Genomic DNA, 16,173 nt, shown 5'->3' with positions numbered 1-16,173 from the left:
CCTAATTGTTTAGGGCGTTACAACTTCTCTACTCTATTCTTTAAAATACTTTACTAAAATTCCATTTTTTTTATTTTACCTCACACATTTACATTACATCATATATCAGATTCTCTATATTTTTCTCTATATCTTTAAATATTATATTTTTTACATTTATTTTATTAATTAAAGAAAAAAAAATAATGAGTAAAAAGAATAATAAAAAAATTAATTAATTTAGTGAAAGAGAGAAAGAAAAAATATAAAATATGTTTTACCTCTTTACTATTCATGAGCTAAATGTAGAGAAGAATTTCTCGGAGTTTAGGATGAGTTATAATAGCTAAGGGTTTAAAGCATTTGTTGGAGTTTAATTTTAAGCTCTTAACAATTTTTTTTACCTTTTAGCTATTACAACTCACTTGTTGTGAGTGCTCTTACAAATTGAACTAAAGCCATGAGAAAAGCTTTTAATAATGAGCTTTAGGAAGGATATTAATTTGTACATCTATAATTCCCTCAACCCAATTTAATTACTAAAATATGATACAAAATAATGTGATAAGGGCTTGTTTTGAAGAATGTATAAATATCGTATTGTATTAAATAATAATAAATATTATGTTTGAGTAATTTTGTATAGTATTAATTATTAGGGAAATTTGCGACAAAAGACCTCAAAAAATTCAGTTTGATACAGATAAGTCCCCAACCTCGAAAAATAGCGGCAATAGTCCTCAAGGTCATATTTTTTATTTGTCCGTTAGTCCTAATTTTAACTGAGCCGTTTACTTTTCTAAAATTGTCACGTGTCGAAATATTATTGGTCGAAATTATTATTTTAATTTTAAAAAATAAAAATAAAAATAAATATATAAATATATTATTTAAAAATATATTTTTTTTCTTTTTCTTTTTCTTTCTTCTTCTTCATCTTCTTCGTCTGCCAGAGACCTAAAAAAAAAAAAAAACCCTAAATCTCTAACCAAAACCTCCTCAGCTGCCAGAGACCTCTCTCCCTCTCTCTGTTTACTGTCTTCAATGACCCTCACCCCTCTAGTACGATAACCCAAAATACCCAGATGGAAACAATCACAGGTGCTCGTCTCTCTCTCTCTCTCTCTCTCTCTCTCTCTCTCTCTCTCTCTCTCTCTCTCTCTCTCTCTCTCTCTCTCTCTCTCTCTCATTTTTGCTCGGTTTGACGGCCTTCCTTCACTATCATGAACCCAGATGGAAACAATCACAGGTTTCCTCGTTGATGGTCCTCTCTCTCGTCTCTCTGTTTCTTTCTTTCGTTAATGCCCAAATTTCTTATGGGTATCGGTTGTGGCAGCCAAAACGCCCATTATATTTGAGTTCCTAAGCTAAGAGCCATTCTGTGTCCGTGTTTGTGTGTGTGCAGGTGGACAGAAAAAGCTCTATACCTTCGACAAGGTTTTGTATTTAGCTGGGTTCTAGGTTTGTGGTTGACGGAAAGATGGTGTTGGTGGCTGCCATCGACGAAAAAGAACAAAGGCAATAGGAGAAAGGAGGAGGAAGAAGAAGAAGAGAAAGGGTTGGGGGTTGGTGGGTTTATGACAGTGAGAAGACGAAGAAACCGAAGAACCTTGTTCACAAGGTTGACGAAGCAGACGAAGAAGAAAACGAAGCAGAAAACGAAGAAGAAGAAGAAGAAGAAGAAAAGAAAAAGAAAAGAAAAAGAAAAAGAAAAAATATATATTTTTTAAATTATTTATTTATTTATTTTTATTTTTATTTTTATTTTTAAATTAAAATAATAACACCCACCAATAATATTTCGACATGTGGCATTTAAAATGGGTTTAACGGATCTGTTAACTTAGAGACCAACGGACAAATAAAAAACATGACCTTGAGGACTATTGCTGCTATTTTTGGAGGTTGGGGACTTATCTGTATCAAACTGAACGTTTTAGGGACTTTTGCCGCAAATTTCCCTAATTATTACCATCATAAATTTTAATACAAAATAAATTGTACTGTTTAATATACATAAATAATTTGTATTAGCTTAAATTATAATATTTAGAACTAGTCTTAGATTAGGGTTCGGGGCTAGTTTGAGTTCGGGTTCGAGCTCCGAGTTTGGAGTTTGGGTCGTGAGTGAGTCTGAGTCAAGATCGGGGTCGTGGTCCAAGATTGGGGTCCGAATCCAAATTTATAGTAAAAATAATATAATTTTACACAACCATTAACATGACAATATTAAATATAACATTACATTAAATAATATTATACAATATTACAACACAATACAACTTATGTAATACTATACAATAAAATACAGTGTACCAAACAAGCCCTAAATATTTTATGACACAATTGGCCCTACTTAAAATAATTGTAAATGGATTACAAATAATTAACATATTACTTCGTGTGTATCGTTCTTGTTATAAATAATTAGTATTTGTAGTGGTCTTGGTATGGTAGTGCGTGATTATTTGGGCATCGTTCTTGCTTTTACTGTTTGGTGCCTAGAACAGTGGCAGACCCATGATTAAATTTATGGTGGACTTAGTTATACATTTAATATAATCCAAAATAATAAATAAATAGCTAAATTTAAGTGGACTGATGGTTTAGCAACATATTGTAGTGGTCATAAGTTTGAACCTAATTTGAACTTTCTACTTCATTTGTTTTTTTCTAATAAATAAAAAGTAATACACATAAAAAAGGGCAATGGGATTCGAAACATGGTCTCCCATGTAAATTTAAAGCATCTTAACTAATTATTCTATTTAATTACTATGTATATATGTAAACAAAAGTTGTATATTAATATATTTTCAAATCTCAGGGTAGGCTTTAGCCTCCCTCAACACCCCTACGTTGTCTTTATTTTGAAGTGATGAGTAAAGTTTCTCTAATTTTCTCTTTAGGTCTTGTCTTGGATGAAATTAGTAATTTTTATAATGATTTTAAAGATGTTTATTTTTTGCATTGTCTTAGAGATTTTAGTGTTGTAGCTTATACTTTAGCTAGAGTCGCTCTTACAACATTCTCTAGCACTGTTTGGTGGTCGGATTATCAAAGTTGTATTTAGCTTATTAATAGCAAATACTACTCTAATGCATTCTCACCCCTATTTTTGTTGAGTTTTATTACTCTTGATCTTGGTAGTTGAGATATTTTTCTAAAAATAAATATTACTTCGTGTTATATTTTAGAGCATTGTTATTGGATAGCAGTGCTATCCAACACCTTATATAAATCTCATTTTATGATTGGTTAATGATATTCTTTAAAACTTATTTTCTTAAATTATATAGGACTTGCTATTTAATTACACCAATAACGATATGACACTAAAAAAAGTACTAGAAACCAATAGTACTCTTGAACAATCATCTATATTTTAGTCAATATTTTGTGCAATATGTGCACACAATTTTTATCCAAAAAATAGGCTAATTAGGATTTTTACCTTTCGAACTTTGACATGTACTAAATCATACCTCATAAACTTTTAAAGTCGTTAAAAATGCCTCATGAACTATTGAGATTGTTGAATTTAAGGACTTTTATCCAATTTTAGTAAAAAAAGTCCAACATGGATGAAAGTTCAGGGGGCATGATTTAGTACATGTCAAAGTTTGAGAGACATGTTTAGTAGATATCAAAGTCTGGGGAGCATGATTTAGTACATAAATAATCATTGAAATAATAAAATTAAATAAAATTAGACAAAAATCCTTAAATCTAACAATCTCAATAATTCAAGGAGAATTTTTAACGGTAAAAAAAGTTCAACAGACATGATGTGATACATGTCAAAATTCAAAGGTAAAAATCCTAATTAACCAAAAAAAAAAAAGTATATATATATACATATTTTAATTTAGTAAGTGAGATCAATAAAAATAATAATTAAAATCGATACACATATTTTTTGAATGAAGACATTAAAATTATATTGATTCTTGAGTTTGGCAAGGACACTTATCACTACTCTTTATCTATACACATTATCACTTATTATGTATAACATTTGTTGATTTTAAGTTAAATTTAGTGGATAAATGCTAGCTGTGATAAAAAATTATCAACAAAAAAAAAAACTTGTATAATCCACTGATAGAGTTTGTGTAATTAAATAAATGTTACCATTAAAATTTATATAAAAAAGATTAATTTATTATAATTTTAAATATTAATAATATGTATATGACCACTAACAATGTTACCTTATCTTTTCTTTCAAGTGTATATATATGCTCTTATTAAATTAAATGGAGAAAAAAAAAACAAATCGACACCAATATTGTATTTTTTTGATTTTATGCAAACTCGTCATGTCATTACTACATTTATTTATATATTTATTTTTTATAAACTACTCTTTTTATTATTTAGGAAAATTTAAAAGCATTAAATGTATTACTTAGTTTATGCCACATTATATCAGAAAAACAAAGTAGGTGAAATGAACAGAGCACAAGTAAACCCATATACTGAGGAGGAGTAACTAAGAACAGTCTTAACACAAAATGGTTAAAACTTAAAAGCACAAACCCTTTTCCAGGTGGCACCACAACGTCACCCAATTTTTTTTATTATTATTATTATAGTTATTATTATACACTAAAATTATTTATTCACAATAATAATAGTTTTACCATATGTGTAATTACATAATGCAGGTATGTTTTATTTTCAACTAAAGATGGTGTAGAAATGATTTTTGTCACTACAATGAAACTGTCATTTTCTTATCAATTATTCAATATAAAAAAAAATAAAATAATGATAAAAAAATGATAAACCAAAACACAGAGAGATATACATACATAAGCTTAATAACTTAGAGAGAGGAGAGAGAGAGAGAGACACCCTTTTCGTTTTATCACTCCTCTTTCTCTTCTCAGAAGGGTTTCTTGCAATTTAAGGTACCTGCAGTTTCTTCAACATCAATCAAAGCTTCAAACTCATTTTTCTGCCTTAATATTACTGATTTTGTTTTCATTTCTCTCTCAAACTCAGAAACCCTAACCAGCCAAATCCATTATTTGGTTGTCAGAATCCAAAGCTTGTCTTTTTTTCGCTGATGGGTCGTGAATCCTTAGTGGCAGCTCAGCGTGCTATGGCGGCTCCGCCGACTTCACCGCCTTCTCTATCCCTCTCTGTGCCATCGGAAAAAACTCGCCTTGCGCCGCAAGCCAAGACGCCCGCGGCGCCTACTTTGGCCCCGGGGTTCAGGTTCCACCCCACTGACGAAGAGCTCGTTATTTATTACCTCAAGCGAAAGGTTTGTGGTAAGACCTTTCGATTTAACGCCATAACTGAGGTTGATGTCTACAAAAGCGAGCCTTGGGACCTTGGAGGTGAAAACTCAACTCTTTACTCTTTATTTTATTAATTTATTAATTTTTATTTTTTATTAATATTTTGGGTGTATGAATGGGTGTTGTTACATTCAATTTTCCTTGAGTTTTCTGGGCTTTTTGTATTTTTGCGAGCTTACTTTGTTGTCAGTTCGGAGTGGGTTCTAGCTTGTTGGCACTGATTTGTGTTTTTCCAGGCTACATTTTGTTGAGCCTTGTCTTTTGTATGGTTGACACTTAGCATTTTCATTTGTGCTTAGTCATTTGTTACTATCTTATTTGTTTGGTTGGACTCTATAGATAAGTCAAGTTTGAAGAGCAGGGACCAAGAGTACTATTTTTTCAGTGCATTGGACAAGAAGTATGGTAACGGGGCTAGGATGAACAGGGCAACGAATCAAGGGTACTGGAAGGCAACTGGAAATGATAGGCCGGTCAAGCGTGACTCCAAGACCGTTGGATTGAAGAAAACTTTGGTTTTTCATAGTGGGCGAGCACCAGATGGTAAAAGGACTAATTGGGTTATGCATGAATACAGACTTGTAGAGGAAGAATTGGAAAGAGGTAGAGGTGGTGCAACTCAGGTAAGGCCTTGACCAGAACTTGTTTAATGCTTTTTGTATGTGTTTTTATGTTTTCATGCAATCCAGTTTCATTTGAGAGAAGATAATTGGAAATGTATCCATTTTTGCTTAACAATTACGGTTTTTGATGTTGCTTGATGGTCATAGGAAAGTCTACATGTGAGGTTTATTGTTGGCGTTAATGAACTGGAGTACCTAGAAGTTGATAGTTGTCTCTGCCTAGATTTTCTTCAGCAGCCAAACATCATAGTCCTTTTATGTTCGATTGCAATGTTATGGTGTCTGTTTTTTATCTAACTATTATTGTACATATTTCTCTTTTTGGGCGGGAAAGGATGCCTTTGTGCTGTGTAGAATATTTCACAAGAGTAATATAGGACCACCAAGTGGGCAGCGATATGCACCTTTTATTGAGGAGGAGTGGGAAGACGATGAATCTGCGGTGGTGCCTGGAATAAATAATGGGGATGATGTAGCAGCTGCGCCTGGTTGCAACAAGAATGTTGGAGGGAACAATGAAATTGTATGTGCTGAAGGAAATAACCATGGGACATCTATCGAAAGAAATACGTGTGATACATATATTGAAGGAGATACCATTCAGAAGGTTTGTGCTCTAATGATTTAGTTTATATTATTCTTTATGTGCTACAAAAGTCTGGATTTTTGATTTGTCTCCCAACATGTTTTTGGTGATATAATTGCGATGAAACTAAGTGATTGATCAACATGCTTCTCAATTTTCATAATGGTTGGCAGAGTTTTTAAATTGAGATATATTACATTTTCTATGCTTACATTTTGATTCGCAATAATTTAAAGGGTTAATTTAGGCTTCTTTGAATTTGTGTGAGACTGTTGTGGATGCTTTGAAAACATGTTGGAGCAGCTGATAGTTTATATGATATTTTTGATTGAGGTAGAAGCTGATAGTTTATATGATATTTTTGATTGAGGTAGAAGCTGATAGTGTATATGTTCTTTTTGATTGAGGCAGAAGCTCCTAGTGTTGCCTTTTACTTAGCTTATTAACGAATAAGATATTTTCAAAGTCCGCCATGGCTTCTCCTAATATGATGATCAAACAATATTCTTAGTTTTTAGTCATGCATCTATGACTTGCTGAAAATTTCTTGTCACACCTGAAGCAAAGTCTTTATCCATTGTGCTTGATACTTGATTGTAAATCTTTTACATCCATCTTTCTTGTATTGTACTAAACTTGCTTGCTATGTGTTGGTCACCTCTTGTAATGGCAGCAACTTCACATTCAAATTGGTATATATTTTCTAATTGGTAGACATTCTAATTAGTTGTCACATTCAAAGACTGCGTAGCTGCTTCCTTTGTTCCTCGTTGCAACTTAATTCTTCTCTTCAATCTCATTTTCCACCTCCATTACTTTTAACAATCCCACCAGTTCAAACAACTACAGTTCTTTTCTAGTCTTCTTTCAAGCTACTAACAAACACATTCTTAAGGGCTTCACCAACAAATTCTATGGGAAGGGAGAATTTGTATTCATGCTACTATGAGAGGGTTGAGATATCTTACTCCTCCAGAATCTAGTTTCCCCTATCCATGAATCAATCCATGTCTAGCATTGCTCCCACCCTCTACCAAACAATGTATTCTACTTCCCCTTCACTTCTGTCTCCACCCCTCTCCATCCACCCATCTCTTCTCTGCCTACCAAACAATAACATTGTAAGTGTATTTTCAAGTTTAAATTTTAATTTAGTTATAATATCTTTCCTTATATTTTAATTCTACATGAATTCAGAAAGAAAAAAATATAGCAAAAGTAGTGTAGTGCGGATATGCAGTTTGAAGTCATGAATTCAAATCCCATGGTTTTAGAAATGATTAAAACCACATTTGCAATGTGGTCTACAAGATAGGCCTCAAACCGCATTGTCCATACTGTAAACACCTCTCTCTTGCATAACTCAAGAGGGTTAGCTTAAATAGTTTGGACCATGACTTGTACAAGATGAAAGGATTGAACCTCTCTAGTATCTACATAACAATTGCAAAAAATTTATGTTTCTTAAATATTGCACGAACTGGTGAGTCGCCTATTTTTTTAATAATAATGTACAACAAGGTGTATAAATAGAAATTTTGCTTATTCTATTCCTCATCTTGCTTTTAGCAATTGAAATGAAAAACATGTGAGATTCAAATCTAATTAAAGTTTCTAAATATTCGATACTCGATAGGGTGTAGTAGATGGCTTTAAAGCTAGATGCGAGCCTTGTTAGGAAAATCATGATACCTTATTTGCTTGATTCTTCTCCATTCTCATTCTTTTTTTTTTCTTTTTTTAAAAGAATGAATATGGAAGCATAAACTTTGATAAGAAGTAGAGTAGGATGAATACTATACATGAAATCAATAACTCTTGTGTGAAACAATTAAACCACTGACTACTATATTCTTAGTCGTTCAACACTAGGGTGAAATAACTTTGGTGATGATGTCACTTGAGGCTGGCTTAAGAATTTGGGTGAGTGAGTATATGTTAGCACTCTTAAGATTCAAAATAAGTTCTTTGATGAGGGGGATTTCTAGAGGTCCCCCCTCCATAGTTTAGTTTAATTCTTAATATTCTAACCATGGAACTTATAAAGTTAAAAACTGTTATGATGTGAGGACAGTTTGGGTGCTGATTTTATTTTATATTCCCTGATTTAGTATTGGATAAAGATTAAATTCCTTCTCATTCACTTTTTTTTATTATGTTTTAACTATAAAATACTATAGGTCTAGCTCCTCGCTTCAGTTTATTTTTCCTCAATCTTGTCCAACTTACTTCCATAAAGTTCGGATATAACAATCATAAAATCGGCCATATCTTTCTATGCTAAGTTACTACCTATTAAATACTTTCCAACTCTTGCGCAGTCTCTTTGTTCCTTAAATGTTAGTGAATAGAAATAGTGTCTGGCTACTCTTTAGTGCATCAGTGGTGATAAGCCACTGCATTCTACAATAATGTATAGAGGTGGTTCAATTTGACCTCAATATGAACAATAGCTCTTTTTTATAGTGTTCTAAGGGATTAGAGCCCCAAGCTTCTCATCATCCCAACCTTGATTGTCCAAACATATAATATGCCCCTTAAGATCAATATGTTAGGCCTTAGGGTAGTAAATAAAGAGGGTAATTAGGTAATTGTAATTGGAGTATTGAGATTGTATAAATAGGAGAGTAATAGAAGGGTTTTGGGGGGTGAATGATTTAGTTAAGTGAGCTTATAGCTCTTGGGAGAGAGCTGGGTCTCTCGAATACCCAGCAAACTTGTTCTCTTTTGTCCCTCTAATATCAATATACTTGCTATTTCCTATTGTTTCTACTGTTTGGCTCTATTTTCTTTTATCTTGCTACTGATTATACCCAAAATGATAGGAAATTCCTATCAAATGGTATCAGAGCATGATCTTGTGACCTCCGTCATGGCGCCAAGACTACCGCTCTTTAATGGAGATGACCCGTATAGCTGGGTTCTTTGCATAGAAGAATATTTCCAAGCTTATCAGACCCCAGAAAGCAAGAAGGTTGCTGTGGCTCAAGCATGTTTAGAGGATGTTGCTTGGAGATGGTTTCAAGCAGTGGAGGAGCAAGATCCAATCAAAAACTGGTTGGAATTCCGCACCACGTTATTCAATTGCTGCTCGAAAATTGATAACGATCCGTTTGACGAATTGATGGCTCTCCGATATGAGGATTCATTGCTAGAGTTCTGGGTTCGGTTCATTCCAATTGCAACAAGGTTGTCGGATATTCCCGAAACCTTTCTTTGTGACATGTTTATTGGGAATCTTCCTGCAGAGGTGAAGAAGAAAGTTCGTGAATATAAACTAAGGACACTCCCTGAAGTCATTGCCAAAGCATTCTTCGTTGAAGGACAGCTGAGGTCCCGTAATCAAACTAGCACCCAGAAGGAAGAGTTGCAAAAACAAGGAACAATATGTTAATCTTGTCGAGTCTCCAACGAAAATGGTGGAAATCAAGGATCCTAATCATGGCTTAAAATCAAAGTTGCTCCCTGAAAAAGAAGTAGAGATTATATCCAGCCATCAATTTATTCTAGCGACAAAGATTGCATCACCACAGGCGAAGATCGAACTACCATGGCTGGGGACGATACCAATGTGGTACAGTGAGAACTCGAGCCAGATCTTCCCACCCAAAAGCCATCAAGCTCGGTTTGGTAATGCGTCGTGGACAAGAAGCACTCCACTGTTGTCAATGGTGGCTTACAAACTCTTTGATCGTGGAAAACACAACCAGCGATTTGTCGATGCCGTCAATGACGGAACAACAACGATTTCTGATTTCAATTTTGGGTTGAGTATGTTACCGGCCTTACACCACGCTAGGGACCGGTTGCCAGTGTCGGAGAAGACATGCATCACGCCGGCGAAGAAGCCGATGGAGACTTTGTCGGAGAAGAAGGAGTTCAAACCACCATGTTTGTATGACTGCGATATTGTTCGCTGTAGAGGAATCAAGACCTATAATTGGGAATTAGGGCTCAATTTTGTCTCTACAAAATTCAACAACATAAGGCCCAACTCTCTCACTAATGCCCAAAGCCCGGCCCATATAAACACACAAGTTGAATTAATTAATTTCCATATCGGGTTAACTTCATGGGATCCTGGTAAGATCCATTCGGTCATGTTGTTTTGGTTTAGAGAAAGGCAGAAAGGCAATCGTTATCAGCACCAAATCGACGACAATGACCATGGATGGTCGGTCATGAAGAATGTCACAATACCGGCGATAGCGTTGGGTTCATCGGAGTTGGAGACGACGACAATACTGTTGGGGGAGGGTTCGATAACTATAAATCCAGTGTATGGAATTTCTCCAGGGCAGTCGACACCTGGGAAGAAGGAACTCCGACTTGTACCCATCTCTGGTGTTGGCCTGAAGTTTTCTTGGTATTACAAGAAGGAGATGCAATGGATGTACTACACCATAGCTCCGAACACAAAAAAAATAAAAATAAGGGTGGCCGAAAGACAACCTTCACATTCTGATATGGTGTATGTTAAAAAAATGAATGCTCTTTATATTTGTTGGATTTTCCACAGGGGAAGAAAATTTATTGTTCAAAAATACCCTCCATGGCAAAGCTTACATAACACCATTTGGGTACTAAGTGATAGACAAAGATGGAAGAATGAGATTTTAATTTTCATTCCTGGGATTTTTTTGTCTAATCCCTATTTTTTTCCTACTGGTTTTGGGCAAGAGCACCAACAAAAAGAAATATTTGCTAAGGTATTACATGTGAAGCACAACTATGACAATTGGGTGAGTAGTTCCTGTTTCTCTCGTTTACCCATCGGGATTGGCAATTTACCAGGTATTTCGTATGGAAAAGGGCCACCTAGTGATAATCTTCTGTTTGCAATTTGGTTAATTGGTGATATCTGGGGCTATCCCTTGCAGGGGCTGGTTAAACAAGTCATGGAAATTAAACATCTAATCTCAATCTTGGGTGCTCTTCCTACACTGATGGGGTTTTATGTTCTTAATTGGAGGGTTATCAAGGCTGCTGAATATTATTTTCAGCAAAGGGATAAGCTTCACTTGGCTTATGAAGATTTTATTATAAAGGGCAGGGAGACATTTCCTCTTGCAGAAAACTTCGTCAACAAAACAGAAGAAGGGTTAGTTCGCTTAGTGAGGGAGCAAAGGGCAGTTGAACTTGATGAATTCCATTTGGGAGGAAGCAAGATTATTGACAAGGGCAGAACAATAATTCTGTGGGGATTTTCCCGCTGGTCGAGCCATGAAGAAGCTGCTTTGGCACCAGATCTAACTTCTTGTCTTCGACATGGCGTGATGAAAATAGCTACCCAATTGATGTGTTTGAATTTTGTTAACAACGAAAGGACAACAGCTAGGAGGGGTGGAGCAATATCTCATGTGGCAAACTCAGATGTCTATTGTTTTCTTGTTTGGGTTTCGGGATTCAATTTGACAATCGTTCGACTTGCGGCCACATTTCCACTGTCACTTGTTTGTCTTACCAAAGGCAAGAACGCGACTTTGCTCAACTGGTTTTTTGAGCGAGGTCGACTTACTGAATGGTGTGTTCTCTTCCGCAGTATGAACAACGTCCACCTGCTGACTTGGTTCTTCGACAAAGGACGTCCATGAGCCGCAGTTGAAGATTTCATGTTCTTCACCTTGAGGACAAGGTGAATTTCGGGCGGCCGGTATTGTTAGGCCTTAGGGTAGTAAATAAAGAGGGTAAGTAGGTAATTGTAATTGGAGTATTGAGATTGTATAAATAGGAGAGTAATAGAAGGGTTTTGGGGTGTGAATGATTTAGTTAAGTGAGCTTATAGCTCTTGGGAGAGAGCTGGGTCTCTCGAATACCCAGCAAACTTGTTCTCTTTTGTCACTCTAATATCAATATACTTGCTATTTCCTATTGTTTTTACTGTTTGGCTCTATTTTCTTTTATCTTGCTACTGATTATACCCAAAATGATAGGAAATTCCTATCACAATATTAAAAAAATTCTTTGTTTTGTATATGCTCAAACATAAAGTACTTGAAGTAGACTTAGGCATGCTGAGAATTTGTACTGGATTAAAATCCTACTATTATGTTATGCAGTGTTTACAAATTGGTGGTCGGAGATGAATTTGCTTTTGACGAATGCTTCTCTTGAAGTTCACAATCATTCATTAGAGATTGATACAATCATTCATTAGAGATTGATTGGTATTCATAGACTTGGTTGAAGGATTGCGGGAATGTTGGGGTTGAAAAAAATAGTTATTTTGAATGCTTGATATTTTCCTTGAAATGTTGCAATCTATAATTTGAAAATTTTGAAATTAGTCAATTGTCAAGATTAGGTAGTCATGTAACATATCTATAATAAATTCATGGTTGCTTAGGTGAATCCATTGACAGTTGTTTGGGTTGAACTTTATTAATGTGTGAAATACCTTTCTTCCATCACACTTATAATGCTTGACTGTTCCATATTTTTAATTTTTGAGTTGCACAAAGCGGGTTTTGCATGATTTTAGCTGTTTTAGACCACCACCTGCATAGAGAGATTGGAGGGATCTTGATTAAGAAATTATAATAAAGGAAGTTTGACAAATTACAGAAGGATGATAAAATAAGAAAACACAGTAAATTAGAGCACTTGGTGTAAGATGCGAGAGCTTATTTATGGTCTGAAACTAACAAGTAGGTCTTCAAAGCTTATAACAGCATTGAGTGACCCGAAGAAGCCCAGTGTATTGGAATGCATCTTAAAATGCTAGTGTTTTAAAAGGATTACAAATTTCATAGAGTGGATATTATAGATGCATATGTATTGTCAGGATAAAGTTGTTAGTTTATATATGTTTTAATCCCATGATTAAGACTAGCTATATGTTCGGTTATTTAATAACTAACTGTAACGTCCCCGCTTCAAGCCTCCATTGGGTCCTTACACCCACGGACTAATGGCTCTTATACACGAGTACGGCACTCTGGCTGCTTCATGGACTGATGACTGACCCTACAGACCAACACGAGTGTTTTCAGCGTGCTTTGTCCTCACTCGCACGCATCCTGGGAAAACTTCCCAGGAGGTCACCCATCCTTGAAATTGCTCCCAGGTCAAGCACGCTTAACTGTGGAGTTCTTTCGTGATGGGCTACCGAAAAACAAGATGCACCTTGTTGACATAGGTAGTACCAATCAATCCATTTAAGCTCTCTTCAACTGTGTAGTCCCATACCTACACAGTCTCAGAATCATCCCACTTAACCTTCCCTGTGCGTGTGGGATTGTACAGCTTACCCGGTATTTCCCCTTACGGATCACGGGACTACTGACTGTCACAATCACCCCCCCTTACGAGGTCCGACGTCCTCGTCGACCACACTTCCGGCTGGGTCAAGGCTCTGATACCATTTGTAACGTCCCCGCTTCAAGCCTCCATTGGGTCCTTACACCCACGGACTAATGGCTCTTATACACGAGTACGGCACTCTGGCTGCTTCATGGACTGATGACTGACCCTACAGACCAACACGAGTGTTTTCAGCGTGCTTTGTCCTCACTCGCACGCATCCTGGGAAAACTTCCCAGGAGGTCACCCATCCTTGAAATTGCTCCCAGGTCAAGCACGCTTAACTGTGGAGTTCTTTCGTGATGGGCTACCGAAAAACAAGATGCACCTTGTTGACATAGGTAGTACCAATCAATCCATTTAAGCTCTCTTCAACTGTGTAGTCCCATACCTACACAGTCTCAGAATCATCCCACTTAACCTTCCCCAGGCGGTGTGGGATTGTACAGCTTACCCGGTATTTCCCCTTACGGATCACGGGACTACTGACTGTCACACTAACATCTGTAGATGAATTTATTTATTCCCGACGCTGAAGGAGATGAACCTCCATATGAGTGTTTCTCTTGAAGTTACTGACTTTAATGTGAAGAAGCATTGCATATACTTTGTGGAATAACCTTGTGGACCATACTATATCATCAAAATTTCGTGGGGGCAAGGGGTAAATATTCTTTGTTGCCCATCTTTGAATTTCGACAAATTCTTGTATGCAAAAGTAAAGGTTTGTTGTGGATTGCTCTGATGTTTTTGGGGATTTGTTAGGAAGAAGATAATAAAAAATAAAATGACATTTTTTGTGGCCAAATTGATATGCTTTTTATGTTAGATGATTGGTTTGTCTTGGATTTGGAGGCTTTTACACTAGTAGATATTTTTGTATATTCCACAAATCTTCAAGTATCTGAGAACTGAAAATATCTTTTGGTAGTAGAACTAACTAAGCCAAGATCATTTCTAAATCCGTAGCTGGAAGAAATAAGGAAAATAATGTTTAAATCTAGTTACTTAGAATTTATTTTATGTACTTGGGATATCTGGTTTAAACAAGTTCCAGTAGAGTTCTGCTTTAGTGTATGGTTGATACATCGCATTGTGCTGATTCTTTACTTTTACAAGTTGCATTTATCATGTTGTTTTGCCTGAAATAAAATTAGATACTTTTTAACCTAGTAATGTACCTTTTTTTTTTGAAATTGTACTTCCATTTATGTTATATTGAAAGCTTGCATATGATGTTAATAATCATTTTCAGGATACTGAGTCCACTGAAAAGGATGTTCATCACGCTCTGGTTCTTCCAAGAGAAAAACAAAATGTTTTACCTGTGTGCAAGATTGAGAGACAAGATGACTACACAATGCCATGTGTGGTTAATCGAGAAGATAGTTTGGATGGTCGTTCTGTACCTGGGTTAGATGAGCAGCAACACTTGTCATTGGGTGACCGGGTGTCCTCACCACTGCTCATGTATAAAAGAAGGCGTCATAATGATTCGAGTTCTAGCAATGGTGTTGCTTCAGAAAACTCAGGTGGAGCTGCTCAAGATCGTAGCTCTTCAACAACAACAGCCGCAACAACAATGTCAACAGTCACAACAGCGACAACAAGACCACCGACAACAAGAAATTTTTTGTCTGCATTGGTGGAGTATTCTCTGTTAGAATCCATTGAACCGAAGGAGAGTACTCCAGTGCCTCCTGAGCTTGATGCTGGCAATACTGATTCCGCTTTGTCTCCTAGCTGCTTGAAATTCATTCAGGATCTGCAACGTGAAATTCACCAGATATCTATAGAGAGAGACACTCTGAAATTCGAAATGATGAGTGCCCAAGCAATGATTAACATCCTTCAATCTAGAATTGAAGTTCTCAACAAAGAGAACAGTGATTTGAAAAGAAGCAGCGGAGGTATCTAGTGGACTCATAATTCCATTTTCTTCACCTGGGGGAACTTTTCGGGGGCCCAGCTGGTCCTTATGACCCTTCTCTTGTCTTCGCAGTCGTTTATTTTGGGGGATTGTTTTCCCTCAGAGTTGGAAACTTTCTATCCTATGTAATCGAGTCATTGGCTATTTTATCATGAAATAGCAGACTAAATAATGTAATATCTTTTTAGTTGTAGGTTGTCCATTAGCTTTTCTCTGTCGAACGTTAATTGTAGCGTAAACCGTCATGTTTCTAAATTGAACCTTATCTAGTCTCATTTAAATAGCTAGATCCTTCTGAGTTCCAAAGATTTTGTGGTGAGTGAATTCTTACAGGGAAAAGGGACCAGACTCATCTTCAAATTTTGCAGAGAATGAGTTGCGGTCCAATAAATTGGAAGCTTGGCAGAGATTTTTTGTGTGGTTTTCTTTGATTACTATTTT

At 35.9% G+C, this 16,173-nt stretch overlaps 1 protein-coding gene across 2 annotated transcripts; it reads left to right on the top strand.

Annotated features, from left to right (window-relative positions):
* Positions 1–4,750: 4,750 nt before the first annotated feature.
* On the top strand, positions 4,751–16,038 carry LOC115706009 (NAC domain containing protein 50). Of its 2 annotated transcripts, none has more exons than XM_030633503.2 (5): positions 4,751–4,895; positions 4,990–5,330; positions 5,631–5,914; positions 6,249–6,521; positions 15,058–16,038. In XM_030633503.2, exons 2-5 carry the CDS (start codon positions 5,054–5,056, stop codon positions 15,718–15,720), a joined length of 1,497 nt encoding a protein of 498 aa, XP_030489363.2. In that variant the 5' UTR covers positions 4,751–4,895; positions 4,990–5,053; the 3' UTR covers positions 15,721–16,038. The 2 variants fall into 2 exon arrangements, with proteins under 2 accessions (XP_030489363.2, XP_030489364.2); XM_030633504.2 differs by having other exon boundaries at positions 4,752–4,895; positions 5,027–5,330.
* The last annotated feature ends 135 nt before the right edge of the window (positions 16,039–16,173 follow it).

This window comes from Cannabis sativa, chromosome 1, assembly GCF_029168945.1.
Source record: "Cannabis sativa cultivar Pink pepper isolate KNU-18-1 chromosome 1, ASM2916894v1, whole genome shotgun sequence".
NCBI lineage: Eukaryota > Viridiplantae > Streptophyta > Magnoliopsida > Rosales > Cannabaceae > Cannabis > Cannabis sativa.
This window is presented reverse-complemented; position numbering and strand designations above follow the sequence as displayed.